Source organism: Gambusia affinis, linkage group LG11, assembly GCF_019740435.1.
Source record: "Gambusia affinis linkage group LG11, SWU_Gaff_1.0, whole genome shotgun sequence".
NCBI lineage: Eukaryota > Metazoa > Chordata > Actinopteri > Cyprinodontiformes > Poeciliidae > Gambusia > Gambusia affinis.
In genome coordinates, this window is record NC_057878.1 from 18782154 (window position 1) to 18803850 (window position 21697).

Consider the following 21697-nt stretch of genomic DNA (forward strand, 5'->3'; position numbering starts at 1 on the left):
TACTCACATCAGTTCAATACATGGGCAGCCACTGCAGCACTTAGTTAGTCCGGCAGTAATAAGGATGGTAGAAACCCTTTTCTGAAGCTGAAATATGTCATACAAATTGGTCTGCTGGATGGGAATCTCCTGTAAGTCAGCTGAAGTAGCAGAATATGTTCAAATAGACAGAAGCAAATCTAAATTGCTGGTAAAAAGAGAGAGTGTAGCTATATAGCAGCAATGGCGTCAACAAAATGTGTTGAAAAGTTTTGATGTTTTTTATTAAATGTTCATGAAACTCTCTTTACATTTACTTTTGTTATTCTGTCCATGAGACAAAAAGTGATGACGATACAGCACATTGTAAAATAACTGCATTATGTCAGACATTATAAACTGGATTGCTTGTTATCCTTGTCTGAAGGTATTGTCAAGAGTACATCCAGATACCAAACATAATTTCATTCCACCACAAACTCAACCTGGTTGTAGCAGAGAAGTAGAGGATGTAATCATCCTTGACAATGAAAAGAGTTTGACAAAAACTTTGTTTGTAGCCACAACTGTGCAAAGCCCACAGAGGACTAAATGTATCTATTTTATACTGCTTCTGCAAGTTAAATTTAATTAAAGTTTATTTGCAGTGCTAATTAGCAGCAAATAACATGCAGCATCTTAAAACATGTTTTCTGTTGCCATTTTGATGGGATATTTTAAATAACCTAAAGTTAGATTTTACAATACAGATCACAACATAATTAGGTTGTATATGTCACATCACCAATTTGAATTATATCAACATAGAAATCTTCCCCACTCAAGACCCATTTGTTGCTTTTGTAGATATTTTCTAAAAAAGTCAAATAAAATAATTAAGTCTGTGATATTTCTGCTTTCTAATATTCTCTAATAATTGAGCTTGGTGCTGTCAGTGCTGTAAACCTTATTAACGAACCCAGGACATTTAGACGTTACTGTGCTTCAGTGCGTGTTGTCAAAACCTGAAATACGTCTCTCTGTGTGTCTGCCGGAATAATTGTTGGATTATGAAACGCGTTACTCAAGCAACGGATCTTTTTCTGCAAATTAAACACAGAGCATTAATTTTTTTCTCACACAACAAACTTTTATAACACTATTTGACACAAGCTATAAGAATATTGTCTTTAAAACAATATATTCAGAGATTTTAACTGAGGTTGTGCTAGAAACTCATGATTTATTATATCTTTTTTCTGTCTGTTTTGGTGGTTTTGTTAAGTTGTAATCAAGTTAGCTAAAAATTATCGCTAGCCTAAGAAAAGCCAAAGAAAGACTTTTACCATTTTAAAACAACTTCAATCTCAAAGACATCGTTGCTATTTTAACAAATCTGTCTTACTGCAGTACAGATTTAATTTATATAGCAACAGTTACCAACAAATTGCCCCTAAAATCACTTTTAAAGACAGACAGCTTCAATATTTACCAATAAAAACAGAAAGAAACGATCCAGAAGCGAACACAAAATGAAACTGCATACAGTGTAAAAATAATCTGCAGCAACTAAATGGAAGGTTTTATGTAAATATGACTTTTTAACTTTATATTTCCACACCGAACAGAAACTCAGGGAATCTGAGTGTTTTTTCATTTTATTATTATAGGTGCAGCCGTAACGGCTTCCTCTCCATTTTAATAACCAAGACCACTGCTTGTGTCAGTGAGTAAAAGTTCAAAGATTTTCAACTTTCATTTTTCAGACACAAAAATAAGTACTTTAAAAATAAAAATATGTTTGTGCGTCTGTTTGGCAGCATACCTTTTACTAATTGGGGAAATGGCTAACAGAAAGCGCTGATGCTTTCAAAAACAGCATGGCTGCATAACCAGAAAAAAAACATTAATAGAATATATATATAGTTGAAATTAAATAATATTTTTAAAACTCACCTATCTGAGAAACAACGTGGAATTTTATGGCTATTCTTTTCAGCTCAATGCTAGAGTAGTTTAAGATTATTAATCATTTTCATCCCTTTAATTCTCAGTTTCTAGTGAAATAACTAGTTCAGTAAAAGCTGTTAAAAACTCATTTTAAGCTCAAATGTTGTCTCTAAGCCTCCAAACATCAGTTCTGGCTTTAGAAGCTCAGTTTCTTGTGAAACTCTGTGATGAAGGACGAGATGGAAGGACGACTGGTGGGTGGAGACTCTTCGTTCTTTCCATTCCTCAGATGAGCTCAGGGTGCCACATAAATGTCTGGCCTCCCCATTAATTTCCTCCTTCCCTCCCTCGTTGTTCTCCTCCCTGTCCTGAGAAGTGAAGCACTTAGTTTAATATGAATAACGACAACGACTGTTTTCCAGACTGGCCCTTCTCCACAGCCGTTAGTCAGAAAGCACTAAAAGGACCAACGATTGATGGCTACAAATGACATCATCTTTTGCTTCTTTAGCTGCATTGCTTTCTGGTTAAAAATAGAAGCTTATTTGTCCATCGTTTAATTATGAGTTTTGTTTTTTTCTCTCAGATTTGACTCTTCATGTGCCACAGATCCAAAAATAAGAGATATGCATTAATTGGATTACAGAGAACAGAATATTGCTGCTATCCGTCATAAGGACAAAAGTAAAAGTATTCATTCTCCTTGAACTATTTCAGATGTTGTCATGTTGCAACTGCAATTGTTATGTAGAAGAAAAAGGATGCATAGTTTTAGAAAAATGCAAAATCTTAATCGCTGAATATTTCACGGAGAAGAGATGTTACTTTTTGATTATATATAAAATGCAAAGAGAAGAGGAAAACTAACACTACACGTCAAACTGAACACACTGTGAAACAAGTTAGTGGCAGCATTGTGCTGAGGTTGTAGGCAGATGGTCAAGTCTATCCAAAAATAAATAAAACAACTCGCTAGAAGTTGCAATGCTTGAGATCTCTTCTGGAGATCTGCCCAGCTTCTAGCAGAGCCGTGACTGTAAAGATGCACACTGGAATGGAAATAAACAGTTTCGGTAAAGCGTAAATAAAGCGTGCAGTCCAGGTATATGATAAAAATTGAGGACAAAATGATCACAAACAAATAAAATCGTAACACAATATAACACAAAGGATTCGCTTGTTGCATTCTCTTCAAGGATCAGTCACTTTTACTCATAAGTAAACTTTGCTTCACCCAAATCTGCTTTAATTTAAATTAAGAAACTTGGCTAAAAACAGCAAACACTTTCAAAGATAAAGTGACCTAAATCCAGGTTGTATTCATCAAACTTTGTAACACTGTGTTCTATTTTTTTCCCTCCCAATTAAAATCTAGACAATTAGCATAATTATTTTAAATAAGGCAAATCTGCATAACCTGTGTTAAGTTTTGGATCTAGAATACTTTACACATCCTTTCCCAGCAACAAATATGACTACTTGCTTAATTTAAGTACTGCATACTTAGTTTATTGTTGATTGGGGAAAAAATTAAAGGCTTTTTTTTGGCCTTCAAGACAATTTTTTTTATATTATAAATATATTAAAAGATGGTTCAACAAATTATTCATTCAGACGTTTAAATACATAAGCAAATGTTTTCCAGATACACATTTTCCAGATGTTTTTTTTCTTATATAATGATGATTTTTTTTATCAGGATAAAGAGAAATGCAATCCACAACGACATGATATGGAGGGTAACACAATCACATTGTGATTTGAGGTTAACTCCATTGAGTGAGAAAAATAAATTCTGGTCTTGGCTTTTGTACAGATGCACACCACATCTCAGATTTTTATTTAGAAAAAAATTAATCTACCCCTTTTTGTGTTGATTTATCATCACAAAATCCCAATAAAATCAAAGTGAAAAGCTTTGAAAATCTATAAACCCAGTGCGATTTACTTTTTTTGTTCAATCTTTTCATATATTTTACAGCAACTTTCATTCGACTCATCATTTCAAGAGGCATTAGGTTTTCTACTCTTGGCTCAAATTCTCCTGTCAGTTTTAACTAATTAACTAATGTCTTTTCACATCTAGAGCCAAACAATGCAGTGCCGGGTCACAACTGTTTTCCAAAAGCCCAGGAAAACACAGAAGTACTCACCAAAGTTATGCAGAATTTACATTTCACAACCTCTGACCAGTTTTCACAGTTTAACGATACAGATCAGTATCAGATTCTCATCAGGCTCTGCTGAGACGCCATTTCCTGCAAAGCAGAAGGTGAGGCGTCATCTTCAGCGTCAATGACAGAGAGGTTGACATCTTTTGGAGTAAGTTCAGCAGTCAGGAACTAAAAGAAACCTCGTCTAACTTAAGTAGCACTCAATACAAGCGACTATTTCTGGTTTTGAGTTATTTGTTAGCATTTGTTAGCTTGACCCACTCTTCTACCATTTGTTCGTTCGTATGAATTGCAAATATTGACTCACTTGCACCTTATTTTCAGGAAATCTCCAAATGGTTTTACAAGTTCGGAGGAGTGTAAACCTGTAAGACTTAATTTCTTCATGTATCTACATGCCACGTGATCTTGTACATTTTTTCAAAATGTTTAATTAAAAGAAAAAAAAAGTTCGGAGGAGTGAAATTGGCCGTTGTGTCCCGCCATATTTTTACCCCGTGAAACACGACATTCTGCATTTTTGAATAAAAGTTCCTATTGACCAAAAAACAAGTATAAAATGCAATAATGCTTCAGTAAAATTAATTTTTAGGAGTTTTGTTCCTGAATGTTAAAGCTTTGCAATATGTAATAATATGTAATAAATTTTCTCTACATTAGTGTGTTTATGTTTTCTGTACTTTTTGTCATTTTAGAGAAAAACATGTAAGTGATTACTTATGGTAGAAGGTTGAATATATATTTGTGAATGCATATTGATATGTAAAAACACAAAAAAGGAAATAAAAATATGTATTTTAAGCATTAATCCTTTCTTTATCAGCTAGCAGGTTAACCTGAGGTTTGACAAACGCACAATAAACATCAGATTATACGAGGGATAAATATTAAATATTAAAGATGAAGAGGTCCGAAAAAAGAAAGATGTAATCATATCATCTTGTCTTTGGTTATTTTATTGAATGTTAAAATTATAAATTGTATAGACTTTAAGCTACTAAAAGGCAAAATTAGAGTAATTCAATACATGTAATTCAGAAATTCAGGACTGTTTCTATTTACTCACCTTCTGAAGATCGATGGGCCTTTTGGGGACCAAAGTCTGGTCCTAACAAAGTCTGGTCCTATTTTTAGAGTTAGAGGGAAGATGAGGATTTAGTGTTTGGAATATACTGGATGACTTAGAAAACACATTTTCTTTAGTTTTGTTTAATGAGTAAAAGATGATTTTTAGTATCTTCCTGCAATTAAATGCAGGGTTTAATACCCAACTGTTTATAGTTCTCTTTAATTAGTAGTAAATATAACATTAATCAACAAATTTGATGTGCTTTGATGAATTTGACAATGGCATTTGACAAAATGTAATGTTTAAATCTCATTTCGCAAATGGTGAATAGTGGAATTATCAATAATTATGACTTGTTGATTATTCTATTAAGTGAATGATCAACAGGTCATATCAAAACAGAGAACAAACACTTTCTGCCTCTGCAGAAGAAACAGATTATTGATTATTGATAGTGGGTGAACACGTCTTGTCAGATATATCTTTGGAAACATGAGGAAAGTATTTATCACCTTTAAACTGCCTAGTTAGTAAAATGTACTAGAAATTTTTCATAGTATCATAGTTGATTATCAATCTAGCTGGTATTTGTATTAATTTTGAAAGGCACTGAGAAAAATCTCAGAAAAACAACAAAGAAACTTACCATACATAAACCTTACAACATGAAACAAGATCCAGACATTTCCTTTCTCTGCTGTAAACTGAATCGATTCCAATTGATTAAAGTACAAAAATCATAATTTTTGGTAAAAGATGTTGTGTAGTAGCTTTCAGGAAACAAATAACAAATTTTTTGCATGGAAGAAATTATAAATAAGCTTTAATTTATAGAATTAAAAAAATTATAGATGTTTTTTACTGTCCCATGTTGGGGAAGTTTTTCCTTCCTTTTTATAGAAACTTTCTCCACGTTACAGTCATAAGCGGTTATTACGTGATGTAAAATTTTCATACCTTTCAATTTTCAACCTCCTGTGTTATGGGAGAGCAGTGAGGATAAAATAAATCTGAAGTTTTGTTGCGTGTGGTTTAGAGAGGAAGCACAAGATTGACAGCCCTGACAGTTTTGATAGTTACACAATTGTGAGGCGGCCATTTTGATTGATGCCTCCAAGCAGGCGGCGGCCCTGAGATTAAACCTTCTCAGTCAGCGCTCACAAACTTACAGATCCGTATTTACTGGAGGATTGAAGCTGGAATGATTAAGTAAAGGAACCTGAAAGGACTCTAATTTTTAGGAGGAAGGATGTCATAAAGAGATGACAAGTAGTCAACATCTTACTTAACGATGTTACAATAATTTGGAAAGTTAAAGACCAGCATCCAACTCCTGCAATACCAGGTAGTTTTCTTACAATGATGAGAATAATTGGATGAATAACTGAGAACAGATGATGGATGGGTGATAATTTTGTTTATTTGCAGATTTGCTGCTGTTTTGTATCTTTGTCCTCTTTCATGACCCAGGAAAAATGTCAAATAGTTACACTTTCACCACCATGCTTCATAGTTACTTAGCTCTGCTGTGTTTGCTTTTCTGCAGACATTGTGCTTTACAGCTAAATATCTTTACTTCAGTCTAGATTGTCCCAAAGACATTGTCCGAGTTCCCCAAGCCAGTTCCGCATTTTTCTGATATTATGAACTTTGACATTTGCCAGGCTAAATGACGTCAGTAGTGTCTAATATGGAGGTTTTTAATTTTTCCAGTTTTTCTGAGCGTTGCAAGGTATAAAATTGGGGTAAAATCCAATGCTGGACAAATTGACAGATTTTAAAGTTTTTAAAGTGGAACTTTGCTGAAAATAAATAACTTGCAGGTCTTGAAACTTGGGATGCAAACAAGCAGAAGTAAACAGCAAAAATGCCTATATGTATATACAAGAAGCAGGTGGCTGATTGGAAACAAGGTGCAGCTGTGAGAAAAGGCAAACAGGAAGGCTGAGGAAAGATGAACACAGAGGCAAACTCAAAAAAATTACAAATCAAGTGAAAAAATTAACACTAAACAAAAAGATTAAAACGCCAAAGACACAAAGAACAAAAGACATGAAAAAATAGAGAAAATACAAGAAGACCATTAAGGCAATAACAGAATATAGCAAGACCTGTTGTGCAATAAAAATGGAACAAAAACATAAATGAGACCCAAAATGTAAACACCTCAGGGTAGTGCATTTTTACTAAGGATAAAAAAATAAAGACAGCACGCAGCTTCATCTTTTCCATAACCAAAGATTGTTTCATGGAAACTTTCTTTTCACTAAGACTGACTCTCTGAATGCTTTCAAAGGTTTTCCTCTTAATAAAATTATTTTCTCCTACCTAAAACATTGCACACATTTGAACACATTTATATGCCAAACACAGATTCCAGCATGCATATTTTGTAACATGTATAAGTTTTGAAAAAAACAACAAAAAAACTCAAACCGAAGCTGTGCTAAATTAATATAATTTATTCAACCTCACATTTACAACTGTACTCTTATAGACATTGGATGAATAAATAAATAAATAGAGAAACATCTTCTTCAGTGCTGCATTTAAAAGTAAACCAGTTTGTTCTTGTATTTTATATATGTATATACATTTATCACACAAAAATACACCGTTAATTATTACCAGTATTCTTTTTAACAACATGGAGCTACAATGTGTCAGTCCAGGTGATGACACAGATTATTTTATGTGCATCTGCATACATGTTTGTACATGAATGGCACACTGAACCAATACGAACAACAACATTCACAACAAAGTGCAAAACGACAGCCTGACACTTCACAAAGCAAGAAGTCATAAATAAAGGTGCTGCTGTTTTATCGGCAATTTGAAACTGTAATGAAGCAGGAAAAGTTGGCGTCACACATTTACAATTACATTTGCTTGGTGATCAAGAACTAATTTTCACTTTGTGTTAAAAAGAGTTAATGCAGATTAATTTGGGTGGGAAATCAACAGTAAGTAAATGGGCTGTTGAGGGGACAAGACAAAATATATTCGTCTTATTGCTTTTAGCCTTTTCAGAGCAGAAATTTATTTGTCTTGTATAGTACTTCTGGGTGCTGCTTTGGTGTGACCAATGTGAGGAAGAAGAATTATTGACAGCAGCTGCATTTTCATTGACTAAATAATGGCACTATTTGATGTTTTGATAGTAAATTTTCTAAATGGAAACTCACCAATTTTGAAAAAAATTGTTTTGGCTCTTGGATGAGGTTGTTTTTTATTTTGCAAAACTGCAAAGGAAAAACTTTTTTCACATCACACAAGTCACATGATCAACAACCAGATGTTACTCTGGTGCAAAATACAAAGAAAAGGACGACAGGAAGTAGTTTGAGGATCATGGTGGGGCTTGTTATCGCCTGAACAAACATATTCATTTGTGATTTTAATTGCATTTCTTATTTAATAGAAACACTACAATTGGAAAATTGTCTTTTTTTTAACATTGCAATGGAACCTCAGCTACAGATATAAAGGTGGAAAACTCTCCTCTTAAGATTAAAAGGCTTTACGTCGATGGAAAAGTTGACCCAAACAGAACATGTAATTTTGATTCTCTACAAAAGCTAAATTTGAGATTTCTTACAGAGCTTATTTAGTTCAGACATATTGTTGTAGCCTGGCCATCATAGAGTTTAGAAAGACCTTGAAAAGTGAATAAAATCTTTAATAATACATTATTCAAATAGAGTAATATTAGCTGAATTTTCAAATCTAAACAAATTTGGAAGAAATGCACAAAGTGTTATGGCTAACAAGCTAAAAATTAAGTTGGGCTAACATCAGAAATATAATTATTTTCCAATATGGTGTGGATTTGATGTCACTCAAGAACATTTAGATTGTCTTTATAATCAACCTTTATTCTAATCTGTAACAAAGTCAATTACTGTTTAAAGGTTTTATCTAACAAAATACAGAATAATTTAATTTCCAAAGTATATTTTTTCACTTACATGTGAACTTTGGTGAGGTAAAGACTAAAAAAGATACCTATAAATTATAATAGTGCTTAGAAAGAGCTTAGCATAACAACACCAAAGTGTACTATTAAAGACAAACTTATTTTTCTTATAAATATGATTATGTGTTCATGTGAGAGCTGATAATTGAATGTAATGTATTTAACCTGTAAAAAGAACAGTTTCTGTATTACTGTACTGTACTTCATTTTGCTAATCTTTGTGGTATAAATCAAATGTCCTGACTGATATTCCACTTGGTGCTGGATCAATAATGACCGGTAATACTAGCACTGTCCTGGGGGGAGCAATCATTTCCTGTCTCTGTGAACCTGCAGTGACTGAAGAGTCAATACAGCTTCAGGATGTGTCAAGAAAACACTGACGGGAATTTTAGGTCTGCAGATCATGAGCTAGATGTTATGCTGCGCTGATCATCTTAAAATGATATTTTAGTATGTGTTTTTATGATTTTCAAACATTTGTTAGATTCTTACATGTGCTTACTGGATGCTAAGGTGATTGAATATTCTTTCCCACTTCAAATAAAGGAAAAAAAAATGATTAAAATTTCATTTTTACAGCGCACTCAGGTGAAGAGAGACGCAATGGCTATTTAGTAATAGAAATTCAAAACTCTGCATAACCAAAATATTGTTTACACTGCCTTGCCAAGCTACTTGTTACAATTTTTCACAAAATTCATTGTATTTTATTAGGATTTTATGTTCAGACTTTGACACAGTAAGCCTTACTTCAACAGTTGAAAGAAAATAATGAGTGACTTTAATTTTTTCTATAAATAAAAATCTGAATAAGTATGATTTTACAGTTTTATTCAGCTCTGATACCACTGTTTAAAATGGCAAAATGCCATGCACACAACCCTGAAAAGAGTCATGCCCACAGCTAAACATGGTGCTGGCAGTATCAGGCTGTGGGGTTAAATTGTCACTTGCAGAGTCAGAGTTGATAGGTAGGAAGATAAATGGAGGGCTAGTGCAGATGGAAAAAAGGAGAAGTAAATTTCTGCCAAAACATTAAAATTTGAGAGGAATCTAAGAAATTTTCTAGAAAATATGTGAAAGTTTCTGAATTACAAAAATAAATAAAAAATTGAGTCTAAAAATATTTATTTTTGAAACTCAAAAATTTTATATTTTCAGAGTTTTTCTCTAGCAAATGTTCAACTTTTGAAACTCTGAAAAATCAGAAAGTTTTTTTAAAGAAAATTTCTGAGCTTTATCTCCAAATTTCTGAGATTTTTTGATGGAAATTTACTCCCCTTTTTTCTATCTCATTTCTGTTTTAATGGAAAATGAGTAGGCCTGTCCTATGTTAATTGCGCAGCAGAATCTTACAAGACACCAACATAAACACACAACAGGACCGGCTGCCACAACACACACCAAGAGATTTGATAGCAATATATCAAGACGGACAATAACTTTTTTTTACCAGCTAGGACAATGATTTGTCTTCGATCAACAGATATTTCTATACCAGAGTGATGAAATTCAAAATATCTGAACATGTTAAAACTGCAGTGATCAATATTTAACATTTTCCTCAAATTCAGCCTCCTTTTACAGATAATTTGTTCAGTTTAATAGCCACATATTAACCATAGAATCAAGAGTACTCTTAAAAGAAAAAAAACAGTAAGCAAGTACAAGTGAACCTTATCCTGACATGTTTGCCATAAACATGCAAAAAGACGAAACTTAGGAGTTGTCTCCAACATGCTCCGATATTTGTCTGTGAAATTTAATCTGGATCAATTCACCATATTTTAAAAAGGGAAAGTTGCAGTAAGAGTCATGTACCTGGTAGTGATAAAATGTAGAACTTTATAAGAAATCTGAGTGGGATGTTGCTGAATAATTAATTATCCACAGTGTGTTTCATAAGAGCACATATTCAAATTTATATATAAAATAATTTTGAACATTTGTGCTTCGATGAGCTTAGTAGTTCCATTTGAATATAAGCAGAAATGAAACATTTCTTTCATTAACCCCACATTTCTTTATTAAACATATTTTTTGTTTGATCTGATAATTTTATTCTCATATTCAGTGTTGTGTTTTCATTAGCTGTTAGGGGAAAATCAACATACATAATCAAAATAAAGACTCCAAAACATAAATGTCATTCGTCTATATACTGACAGGGTCACTAAAACAAATGAACATTTGAATGACAGTAATTTATTGAAGCCAGGATTTGGATGTGTTAATTTTGATTAATAAATGAAATAGATTTGAATGTGTTAGAACATTTTAATGAAACTAATCGCCTTTTGTTTTCTTAATAAGTTCCAAGCCGGAACCTTCGTGTTGTGTTTCTGGTACGCCCTTGAATCTGACGCACAAGCGTTGTCCGCTAACAGCAATAGACAAAGAAAATCCGCTATTCTTGGCCCACTGGCTATTAATTTTCCTTCTAAAACAATCTAGTGGACGATGTAAAAAGAACAAAAACAAACTATTGTTTTGAAGCAAAAAGGAGATGGATAATTACTAAAACGGTACAACCCGAAAATAGCATCTCAATGCTAAGCGTGTTGCAGCAAACACAGATATCCCAAAAGCTATCGTCAGACGCCACAGTTTCTTGAATGATTTAGTTTCTGACACTTGAAAGCTGAATGGGTATAATAGCACTTTGCACCAGTCTGATGGTTGAATAGTCTAAAAATCAGATGAAAAGCAATAAATGCATCTATTGTTGAGCTCACATGTCTATTTATTCAGTGGTTTAGCAGCAAAAGGCTGAAAATAAAACTAAGATTCTTAAAATATTATTGCTCTCTTGATAAAGTTTCTATGCAAACTTAACACTACTCAACAAAACCATCATGGATCAGTCACTTAAAGCTGCTTTGTTCACAGGCATACCTACAGTGCCTTGGAGAGCTGTTCATATCCCTTGAGCTTTTGAGATTTTATGTGATCCAACCACAAATCATATTGTATTTCATTAGGATTGAATATGATAGACCAAAACATAATGCATAATTATGAAAAGAAGGGAAATGATATGTGATTTTTAATTTATTTTGTATAAATACAAATCTGAAATGCCTGGCAAGCATTTGTATTCTGACACCTCTAAATAAAATCAAGTGCAACCCAATGTCATTAGAAGTTACCAAATTAGTAAGTAGTCCACATTTGTGTAATTTGATTTCATTATAAATTCATCTATTCTGTATGGCAGAGTATGAGAGCCATAATAAGAAAAAATACAAAAATAATTGTTCAAGAATAAAGGCAGAAAATTACAAGAATAAAGTTGAAGTAATATGAGAATAAAATTGTAGTAATGTGAGAATAAACTCATATCACTAAAATAAAGTCATTGTATTTCGAGAAAAAAATCATAACATTGAAGAAAAAAGCAATAACATTAAGACTTTATTCTCATAATATTATGCTTTTCTTCCTGTACAATTTTATTGTCGTAATTTTCTTAGCATGGCTCATAATTCTCGTAATTCTGTCAATGTGAGTGGCAAGAAAAACAATTGATTATTAAAAGTAAGGCATAGTAGCACTGAATGCAGATCAAAATATATTCATGAGTTCAAATGGCACAACCAAAGTCCAGACCTAAATCTGCAGGTCAAATAAAAAAACCTGATGTTTACAGATGCTCTCTATTTAATCTAAGCAGAACCAGTGATTTTGCAAAGAATATTGCCAAAAATGACCCTGAACGACATGCAGCTGCAACAGCTAAAGATCTAACTTTATCTGAGTCTATCATATAAACTCCTAACAAGATACACTGATATTTAACAAAAGTTTAAGGGGAATTACAAATTTTGCAAGGCACTGTATATGCATCAACACACGTTACCTGAGCTAAGACACCAGACATTAATGCTGCTTCTTAGTTCTAATGTACATTTTTCAAGACCAGCAACCTTGAAAGACAATTTTTCTTTATCGCTTCCACCATGATAGCAGCAGTTAAACTAAAACAGTTGTAAATTCACAGAGCCGTGGTCAGAAAAACTAAAACAATTGTGAGCTTTGTACAATATAGAGTCAGAGATGGGTTTCTAGAGAGGAAATATGAACAAACGGAGGAGGCACCTATTCACCGACATAACTTGTGGAGTCACTTGGAAGCCGCAGAGCGTTTCTGCTGATCTGGCTCACAGTGTGGCAGTAACAAGTTTCCTGAAGGACGCCAACTGATTCACTCTTCCCCTTTCACATTCCTCGGTCCAGGTTTTCTTTGTGCGTTTTGTCGTCTAGTTCTTGCTGTGATAGGACTCCGGACTCGACTCGCCGTCGTCGCTCAGGGCCTCGGTGTTGATGAAGGTCCCAGCAAGCGTAGCACCGAGGGCTTGCCTGACCGGAGCCATCTCTGAAAGAATAATGTTATCGTGATTGCTTACCAGCGTGGCCTTGTCCATGATCTCTTTGCTATGCTTGGACACGACCGCGTCCAGGAAGTCGTACTTGTGAGACAACATGCCGCTTTCGAATAAGTACTTTGTCAGGTAGGAGAAGACCACGTTTGCTAGGAAAGACGCCACCATGGACATGGACTTGAAGGGGAACCGCTGCCGGACGAAGTACTCTACGTCTCCGCTGATGTGGTGGACCTTCTCCTCCGTCACCCAGCCGGGGTAATAGATGAACGGAGGTAGTTTTAGGTAAGGCTCCCCTCCACCAATGCGCAGCAGGAGTCCAAAGATATACGCTGCCACGGAGCCGTACGTGTTGGTACCTTTGACGAACAACACACTGATAAGTTGGGGGAAGATGATGACGTAGACAAGGTCGGAGCTTAAGTACCAAAGGCCGTATACAGATCCAGTTAAAAGCGCCATAGCTGTGGCGAGAGCTCCAAACACAAAGATGGTGATGCGCATCACCCACACGATCTCAGTATCCGAAGCCTGGAAGAGAAAGGAGAGGGACTGCTTTTTAATAAAACATTGATTTATTACTGGCTTTAATAACTTTTGGTTCTCTTACCATCTGCCGAAAGGCTTGCTGATAAATGTTCCTGGCAAACATGGAGCTGGCTGACAGTATGGATGAGTCTGCTGATGACATCACCGCTGCCGACACCGCTCCCAGTCCGAAGAAGGAGATGTAGGGCGGGCAGAGGTGCTGAAGCACTATGGGAAGGATCATGTCAGACTCATCCTTGTCCTTCGGAGCGACGGAACCATAAGTCGTTTGATTCCAGTCTGGAAAAGATGTTTATGAAAAAGCACTTCAGGTTTAATCTTCTAAGGGTTTTGCTCTGGACAAAATGTTTTATGATTTCTGTTCTGGTCCATTTGCTTTTAAGACAAAATGTTTCACCAATAAATCTGATTATGAGCCTCCCTGTTGTTACACGCGTTTTAGCTACAGACAAACAAAAGAGCTTTGACTTTTCTGTGGGTGAAAATACAGCAGAGATTATCAGTTCTACTCTGTTTGGCTGGGTAAAATGAAAAAACAAAAAACAAACAAGAAATCTGAGTAACAGGAAAAAAGAAACAAAGCTAAAAGAACTGCACATTTCTTTAGTAAAAAGGGTAAATCAACATAAAATGATGGTAATTTCACTGATAATGGACACCTTTCTTTAGCAGTGAAAGAAAGATTTTCAACTTTCCGTCACTTTCCTTTTGCTTCATGATCTGTTTTTTCCTCCAATCCCTGGATACTCATAAGCAGCCACTGTTTAACAGCGGTTACACATGAACAATCTTCAGAAGAACCAAAATAATTAGCTCTTCTTCAGATGTAATATTCAATAAATCTGCACGCTCTGACGGCTCTCTTCTGGTTTTCCCCCAGACGCCGAATGAAACTGTTGGGATGTCAACAACCCAAACAGGCTTTGATCACACTTTCTTATTTTAATAAAGGATCAGAGTTCTGGACTGGTGATGCTTCATTACAGACTTGATTTACATGAGTTCTGTGGGAGGATGATCTGTGGATCAATGATTGATGTAAATCCACACAAAACACTGAGTAATCCATTCAGCAGATAGGATTTCATCTTGGGCTGCACAGTGGTGCAGTTGGTAGAGCTGTTGCCTTGCAGCAAGAAGGTCCTGGGTTCAATTCCCGGCCCGGGGTCTTTCTGCATGGAGTTTGCATGTTCTCCCTGTGCATGGTGGGTTCTCTCCGGGTTCTCCGGCTTCCTCCCACAGTCCAAAAACATGACTGTCAGGTTAATTGGTCTCTCTAAATTCTCCCTAGGTGTGAGTGTGTGTGTGAATGGTTGTGTGTCCTGTCTGTCTCTGTGTTGCCCTGCGACAGACTGGCGACCTGTCCAGGGTGAACCCCGCCTCTCGCCTGGAACATAGCTGGAGATAGGCACCAGCAACCCTCCTGACCCCATTAGGGACAGGGGTGAACAGAAAATGAATGGATGGATGGATTTCATCTTGAAATCCCTTATTATATAATGGAAATGGCAAAATTGTGCATTTTCGACATTTAACGCAATAGGAAACACAACTCATGTCTCTTAAAGAGACAAACATACTTTCTTGAGTTTGTTTCATGATTTGTGGCAATATTGCAAATAACTAGAAGAACTATTTTTAAAGAATACACAAATATATTCAGGGTTCAGTAGTAACTAGTTACATTTACTCAGTTACATTTACTAGAGTAACTTAAAAAATATATACTTTTAGGGATATTTTTATTATGCTGTACTTTTTACTTTTACTATAGTAATTATTTTATGAAGTCTTGCTATTCTTACTTGAATAACATTTCTGGATTATCTAACCACTGAAAGAAAAACAAATAATTTTTTAATCACAAATTCACCAGACACTCACCTGCAGTTTTTGTTAAAGTTTCATAAGTTTTTTATTGAAAGAAACTGATTTGGATTTTTTTTTTTTACCCGATTTTGTTATTTTTATATGACTTACTGTGATTTTGGTTTGAACTCAAGTAAAATTGTATTCATTTTACTTGAGTTACAATACACTGTAGTATTTTTAGTCAAGTATAATTGAGTAACAATTTTGGGTACTCTACCTACCTCTGATTTTTCAACATTCGTGGAATATCAAGAAAGTTTTTGTACAAAAAACACAACTCATGACATACTTCTGATTAAGTCAGTTTATACCCAATTTTTTTATTCCCAAATATAATTGTCCACCTTCTACTGCGAGACAATGAGTGTGTGTGAATTTACCAGTGGAAGCCCCAATGGCTCCTATGAGGACGGACGGGACGGCCATGACTAAGCAGCCGAAGGCGGCGAGGAAGGAGAGAACTTGAGCGTAGGTCGCTGAAGAGGCAGAAAGAACCCGCTGAAAGTAGACCTGCCAGGGAATCCCTCCCAACATCTAGAAATGGAAGCGCAAAGTAGAAGCAGCCTTCACACCAACGCAGTTAAATTAAAATTAAAGAGCAGATTTGTTTCACGTCAAAGCCTGAAACAAATGCACTCCCTTCAAGACTGAACTCTCTCCATGACTCAAATGTTCTTTATAAGCGTTGCAGTGTTTAATGATGGATTCCCTCATAAAAGCACTAGCTCACCAGCAGAAAGAAGTTGTCTGCCCAGAGCCAGTTGTCTTCAGGCCTGATCTTGCCCAGCCAGGGTGATTGATAGATTACTTCCTTGGCTGAAACCCCGATGTCTGACACAGCAGGATTGGAAAGGGCAAAAGGCACACTGATCCACTGATGAAGATTAGAAAAATCAGGGTACAAATGTTAGAACATCATGTACACAATGGCTGTGCTGAATTATTCATGCCCTTTCACTTAATGTTAGGTTACAACAACTATAGACTTCTTTGTACTTTACTGGGTTTTTATGTAACAGATGAACACAAACTAATGCATGGATTTAGTGGAAAGAAAAAAATATATAAAGAGCTCCGGAAAAGATTAAAGCCCCGTGCATTGAACCCCATTGAAAACCTCCTGGTTATTCTACCAAATATTGATTCCTAAACTCTTCTTGAGTTAAAACATTGGTATTGTTGTTCCTAAATTAATATGAACTTGTTTTCTTTGCATTATTTGAGGTCTAAAAGCATTGCTTCTTTTTTGTTATTTTCAGCATTTCTCATTTTCTGCAAATAAATACTAAACCTTTGCTTGGAATTTCAGAGACATGTTGTCAGTAGTTCATAGAATAACAGAACAATGTTAATTTTACTCAAACATAAACTTATATAAAGTAAAATCAGAGAAACTGATCATTTAAAGTAGTCTCTTAATTTTTTCCCAGAGGTGTAGTTTTCAAAATGTTCCACAAATAAAAATGAGAAAAGTTGCCTTTTGCAGTCGCCTATTTAGTAGAAAGAGTTCATAGTACACAAGATCAGTGAACAAACAGCGTCATGAAGACAAAAAACATGAAAAATACAAGTTTGGCTTTATAGCTCTTAAGATGGTGATCTGCAAAGTAATTCAACACTATATGATTTAAGATTTTTTTTAACTTAAAGTTAGTTTTTTTATTTTTTATTATTACATCTGAATTTAGTCTCCTGAACATATTCGTCACTTCAGAGTAAATCCTTGATTTGTGATAGATATTAATCTACAACTCACCAAGCCCAAAAAGATGCAGAACAGCTGGACCACGTCTGTGTACGCTACGGAGTAGAGTCCTCCAACGAGCGTGTAAAAGATAGCTATGAGCGCTGAGATCACCACAGACATGTTGATGTTTATGTCCACAATCACACTCAGAGTGGCACCTGCATGATGGCAGTGCAACCATTCAGAGTCAAGTAAAACTTAAAAATCTCAAATCTGCAGGAAGGTAAATGAAAGAGCAGATTAAACCCACCCAGGGCAGACAAGATGGCAGCAGACCAGAAGATTTCTCCCATGAGGGCAGGAATGAAAAGCAGTCCCCCCATCCGTTTTCCATAGAGCTGCTGGAAAGGGTCCAGCATCGTGACGTAGCCACGTGATCGCATTGGTTTAGCAAAGAAAAGCCCACCTGAGGGATGTCAGAAATTCAGTTTGGAAAAATAATATTCAGATGTTGTTATTCACAAACATCCTAATGAACAAAGATAAATAAAAAGCTAAATTTCATCCGTAGAGACTGGCTGAGTAATTCAAGTGCTGGGGAGCTGCTCCATATTGTTATATAAAAATTGGGTGACTCAGACAATGTCTTGTCCTTATACATATTATTGTATATTTGTGTATTAGTGGATGCATATATTTTCTTTGTTCCTTTTTTACCTACTTAGGGTATGTGCATTCTTTCCTTTTGCGTGGCTCAAAATAAAGCAAAACTATAATCTACAACAATGATTCTCACCTAATACCAAGCTGAGAGCGTAACCAAAGGGTGCCTGAGCCCAGGCCAGGCCGTAGTCTGGTAGATAGACATACTCTGCTGTTCCATTTATATATCCCCCACCCACCCAGGTCGCTGAGGAAGAAAAAAAGAGAAAAATATATATTTTTAAGACACTTTCTTTTTTGCATTTTAGACTTTTAGAGCCAAGCAATATTCGTATCCATTCCGTTTAGGTCCGTGCGTAAAATACGGACTTGTTGGACTGAACAAATGAATCAGCTTCACAGCCCTTCACCTCACCGGTCATCGTGAATCCCCCCACGAACAGCCCAATGTCTCTGCCCCCGACCATAATTCTCTCGCTGCGGTCTCCGCTTTCTCCGACTCCAGAGTTCTTGTTCTTCCATGCGGCCCAGATCCCCACGAACAGAATCAGGACATAGAAGAGGACGATGGCCACGAGACCCTCGACGTGGATCGTCATTGTTTTCCTCCTCTTCAGCTTCCCACCGGAATCAAGTGCTTCTGGGAACGGACTGGAAACTCATAGAGGAAACTAAAAGGAAACAGAAAGAAATGAATTCATTTTCTTTGCTCTGATCTTTTGAAAGCAATGAGACAAACCTGATTAAATGTTATAATAAAAACAAAATCTGTGCAGAAGCCCAAGTCCGAACTGGCCGAAACTATTTGCGCATTGTAGTTTAATGCGCAACCTCCTCATCTTCCTCCTCACGATGTGTGGTTGAAGTATATTGAAAGAAAAGCGTATTTATTTTACGCACAACCCTTTTATATGGAAAAAGCTGTTTTGACAACTTTAGAGATTGATGTAGTTATTTATTTTAAAAAGAATTTTCCCAACAAAAACTACCAAGTGCATAATTTTGCCTAATTTCAGTCATTTTCTGGTTGCAAAAGGAAAACAATAATCAAATTCTGAAGCATTTCAGAATGAAAACGCGTATAGTCTCGTTTAAAATATAGGTACCATTTGCGGTAGCTGCGGGGGCTACAGTTCCCTGAAGAACACCAACAAAAAAAGAAAATATGAATATCTTTATTCCTTGCCCCTAAAAAGCTTTTAATCAATGTACAAGTTTAAAAGTCAGGATAACAAAGGATGAATCCAAACGTATTCATTCGGCGCGCCTTGTTGCTTTCTTTACTGTTCCTCTTTGTAGTTTTTGGCATGTATAAGCTTTTTTTTTTAATTTAGCAGTTACATTTTTACTTCCATGCGTAAAAGCCCAGTTGTCATTCCCAAACACAAAACGTTGACTTGTTAAAATGGAACTAAAACAGGTGAATCCATAGTTTCAGTCCAGGAAGGTGCATTAAACCTTTTTGTGCTGATACTTTTCTCCATGAGGCGTTATTGATCTCTTTAAATCATCTGTCAGGATGGTCAAAATGCAGTTGCACTTCACTTCACTTAGAAAAAGAATCTAAATAAACAAAACAAGCAAACTGTGAATTTCTTACCTTTCTGTTGGAGAGATTGGTCTAAACAGATGACACAAACTCTTCTGAAAAAAGAACAAACACAAAGATGTCCTGGTAAAAATAACGGCACGTTTTTGCGTATTCCTCCCTGGCGCACAAACCCCAATTCAACGAAGCAGGTTTTTTTTTTTTTAACTCACGAAGCTGCCCGGTAAGATCCGCGGAGAGGAGAAGGAGCGAGGGAGGGTGAAAGAGGGTGGAGCTGGGTTGGAGATGAATGGGAGTGGTGGGTTTATTGGGAGCTGTCAGGGTGGGTAGATGGTGGATGAATGTCTTCCAGGGCTGGACAAAAATAGCAACTAATAGAGAGTGGCGTGACGTACTACCTCGCCGGAAAAGCTTCCCAATATTATGTTGGCAGTGGTTGAAACCTTCACTTTGCCAGGTTACATCTCAGGCCTGATTAACAGTTTTGCGCCGCTGGTTCGCGTTTTCTCTCCTAGCGAAGACGCTTTTACTTACATGTAATTCTTTTACAAAGAGCACTTTTGTTTTTTAGTGCACTTTAAACTTCTAGCATGTTTTTGTTCTTTAGTAAGCAGCAACACATGAACAAATCTTGCTAAAAACGTTTAATGCTGCACTTTAACTCACGGGGACTGCCTTCAAAACAAAAATCAGCAATGGGCAGACAGTTGTGGTTTTAATGATAGTTGGTATAGCAAGACATTTGGAGATCACAAGTTACTCAACTCTCAAGTCTAGTCAAGATATCCGTGTCCAAACTCAAGATATGCCAGTCGAAAGTAAGGAAATACCAGTCCCAAATCACAGCATGCAAGTTTCAAATAATAATAATAAAAACCAAAATTCCTAAAATAAAGATAAGGAAGTCTGAAGAGAAATCCTGCATGTCAAAGGTCATTACAGAGGTCAGGGGTCATGAACATCTCATCTTGAGATACAGAATGTCAGCCTTAGTGATTATCTACTTAAGAAAATAAACCTTTAGAGCAAGTTTTGTTATTAGATTAAAGACAACCTAAAATTAGTTTAAGTACATTTTTGCTGAAAATGAATTACAGCTTATCAGCTAATTTATATTCTAACACATTTTGCTTCTTTGATTTAACTTCAGCACAAAACAAAAGAAAAATCTGTTAATGATACATTAGTAAAGCCGACACTTATTGTCCTCTGTGTCAGTCCAAATGTCACGTTGGACGTTGTTGCAACTTCATCCAAACTGTCTCACCCACATGTTGTACAGGCTGCATTCCCTTTTCTGTCTTTTTCACCATCTTGCAAATGCTGTAAACAAATAAAATAACATATAGTGAAGTATGATAGTTCTCCAAATGGTTCTTTGTGTCTCTTTTCTGGACGTGGAGTTTGATTTAGATTTGTGTAATCTGACAGTAAAATAGTAACATTTAGGCTGTTTGACTGTTGAAATCTGTTAGAAATCAATCACCTTTTAATCAACAGTCCAAATGAAATCATTAGTTAGCATGTTTAAAGTTTAAGCTGGTTGAAAAGCCTTTTGTCATTTCATAAAATTGTATTTTAAATCTGCTTCAAGCCTAAATCATCTGATCCTAACTATAATTTTGAAGCAGATTTGTCGGTTGGTGCTGATGTTGACATCATCTGTGAAATCTCTGGTTTTATGATGACAGTCTCTCAAACTTACTAGTCCAAACAATGTGATGGCTCAAAATTTCAACTTTCTTTGTCAAAAATGGAACATTTAATTGAAAGAAAATGCTTCAGGGTGGTTTTCACATCCTGAATAAAATGACCGACCTGACTCTGACCTCTACCTGTTTGCACACTCTCTGTGGAACAGT

At 35.6% G+C, this 21697-nt stretch overlaps 1 protein-coding gene and 1 long non-coding RNA gene across 2 annotated transcripts; both read right to left on the reverse strand.

Moving 5' to 3' along the window:
- Positions 1-1500: 1500 nt before the first annotated feature.
- On the reverse strand, positions 1501-4547 carry LOC122839325. Its single transcript, XR_006372030.1, has 3 exons — positions 4390-4547; positions 4062-4166; positions 1501-2276 (listed from the first exon to the last, which is right to left on the reverse strand). It is a non-coding gene; the product is annotated as an uncharacterized LOC122839325 (long non-coding RNA).
- Positions 4548-10270: 5723 nt separating this feature from the next.
- LOC122839326 (high-affinity choline transporter 1-like) lies at positions 10271-20000 on the reverse strand. The gene is made up of 9 exons (XM_044130789.1): positions 19887-20000; positions 18702-18957; positions 18420-18533; positions 17934-18089; positions 17693-17841; positions 16667-16810; positions 16317-16470; positions 14126-14343; positions 10271-14046 (listed from the first exon to the last, which is right to left on the reverse strand). Exons 2-9 carry the CDS (start codon positions 18883-18885, stop codon positions 13393-13395), a joined length of 1773 nt encoding a protein of 590 aa, XP_043986724.1. The 5' UTR covers positions 18886-18957; positions 19887-20000; the 3' UTR covers positions 10271-13392.
- Positions 20001-21697: the final 1697 nt, after the last annotated feature.

What these genes read in the sequence shown, in the direction of transcription:
- LOC122839326 (XM_044130789.1), bottom strand. Translation starts at nt 18,885, where the DNA reads ATGACGATCCACGTCGAGGGTCTCGTGGCCATCGTCCTCTTCTATGTC. An exon ending in CGCTCTCAGCTTGGTATTAG is followed by an intron (nt 18,090 to 18,419) that starts GTGAGAATCATT and finishes GACATCCCTCAG; the next exon opens with GTGGGCTTTTCTTTGCTAAA. An exon ending in AGCAAGCCTTTCGGCAGATG is followed by an intron (nt 14,047 to 14,125) that starts GTAAGAGAACCA and finishes TTTCTCTTCCAG; the next exon opens with GCTTCGGATACTGAGATCGT.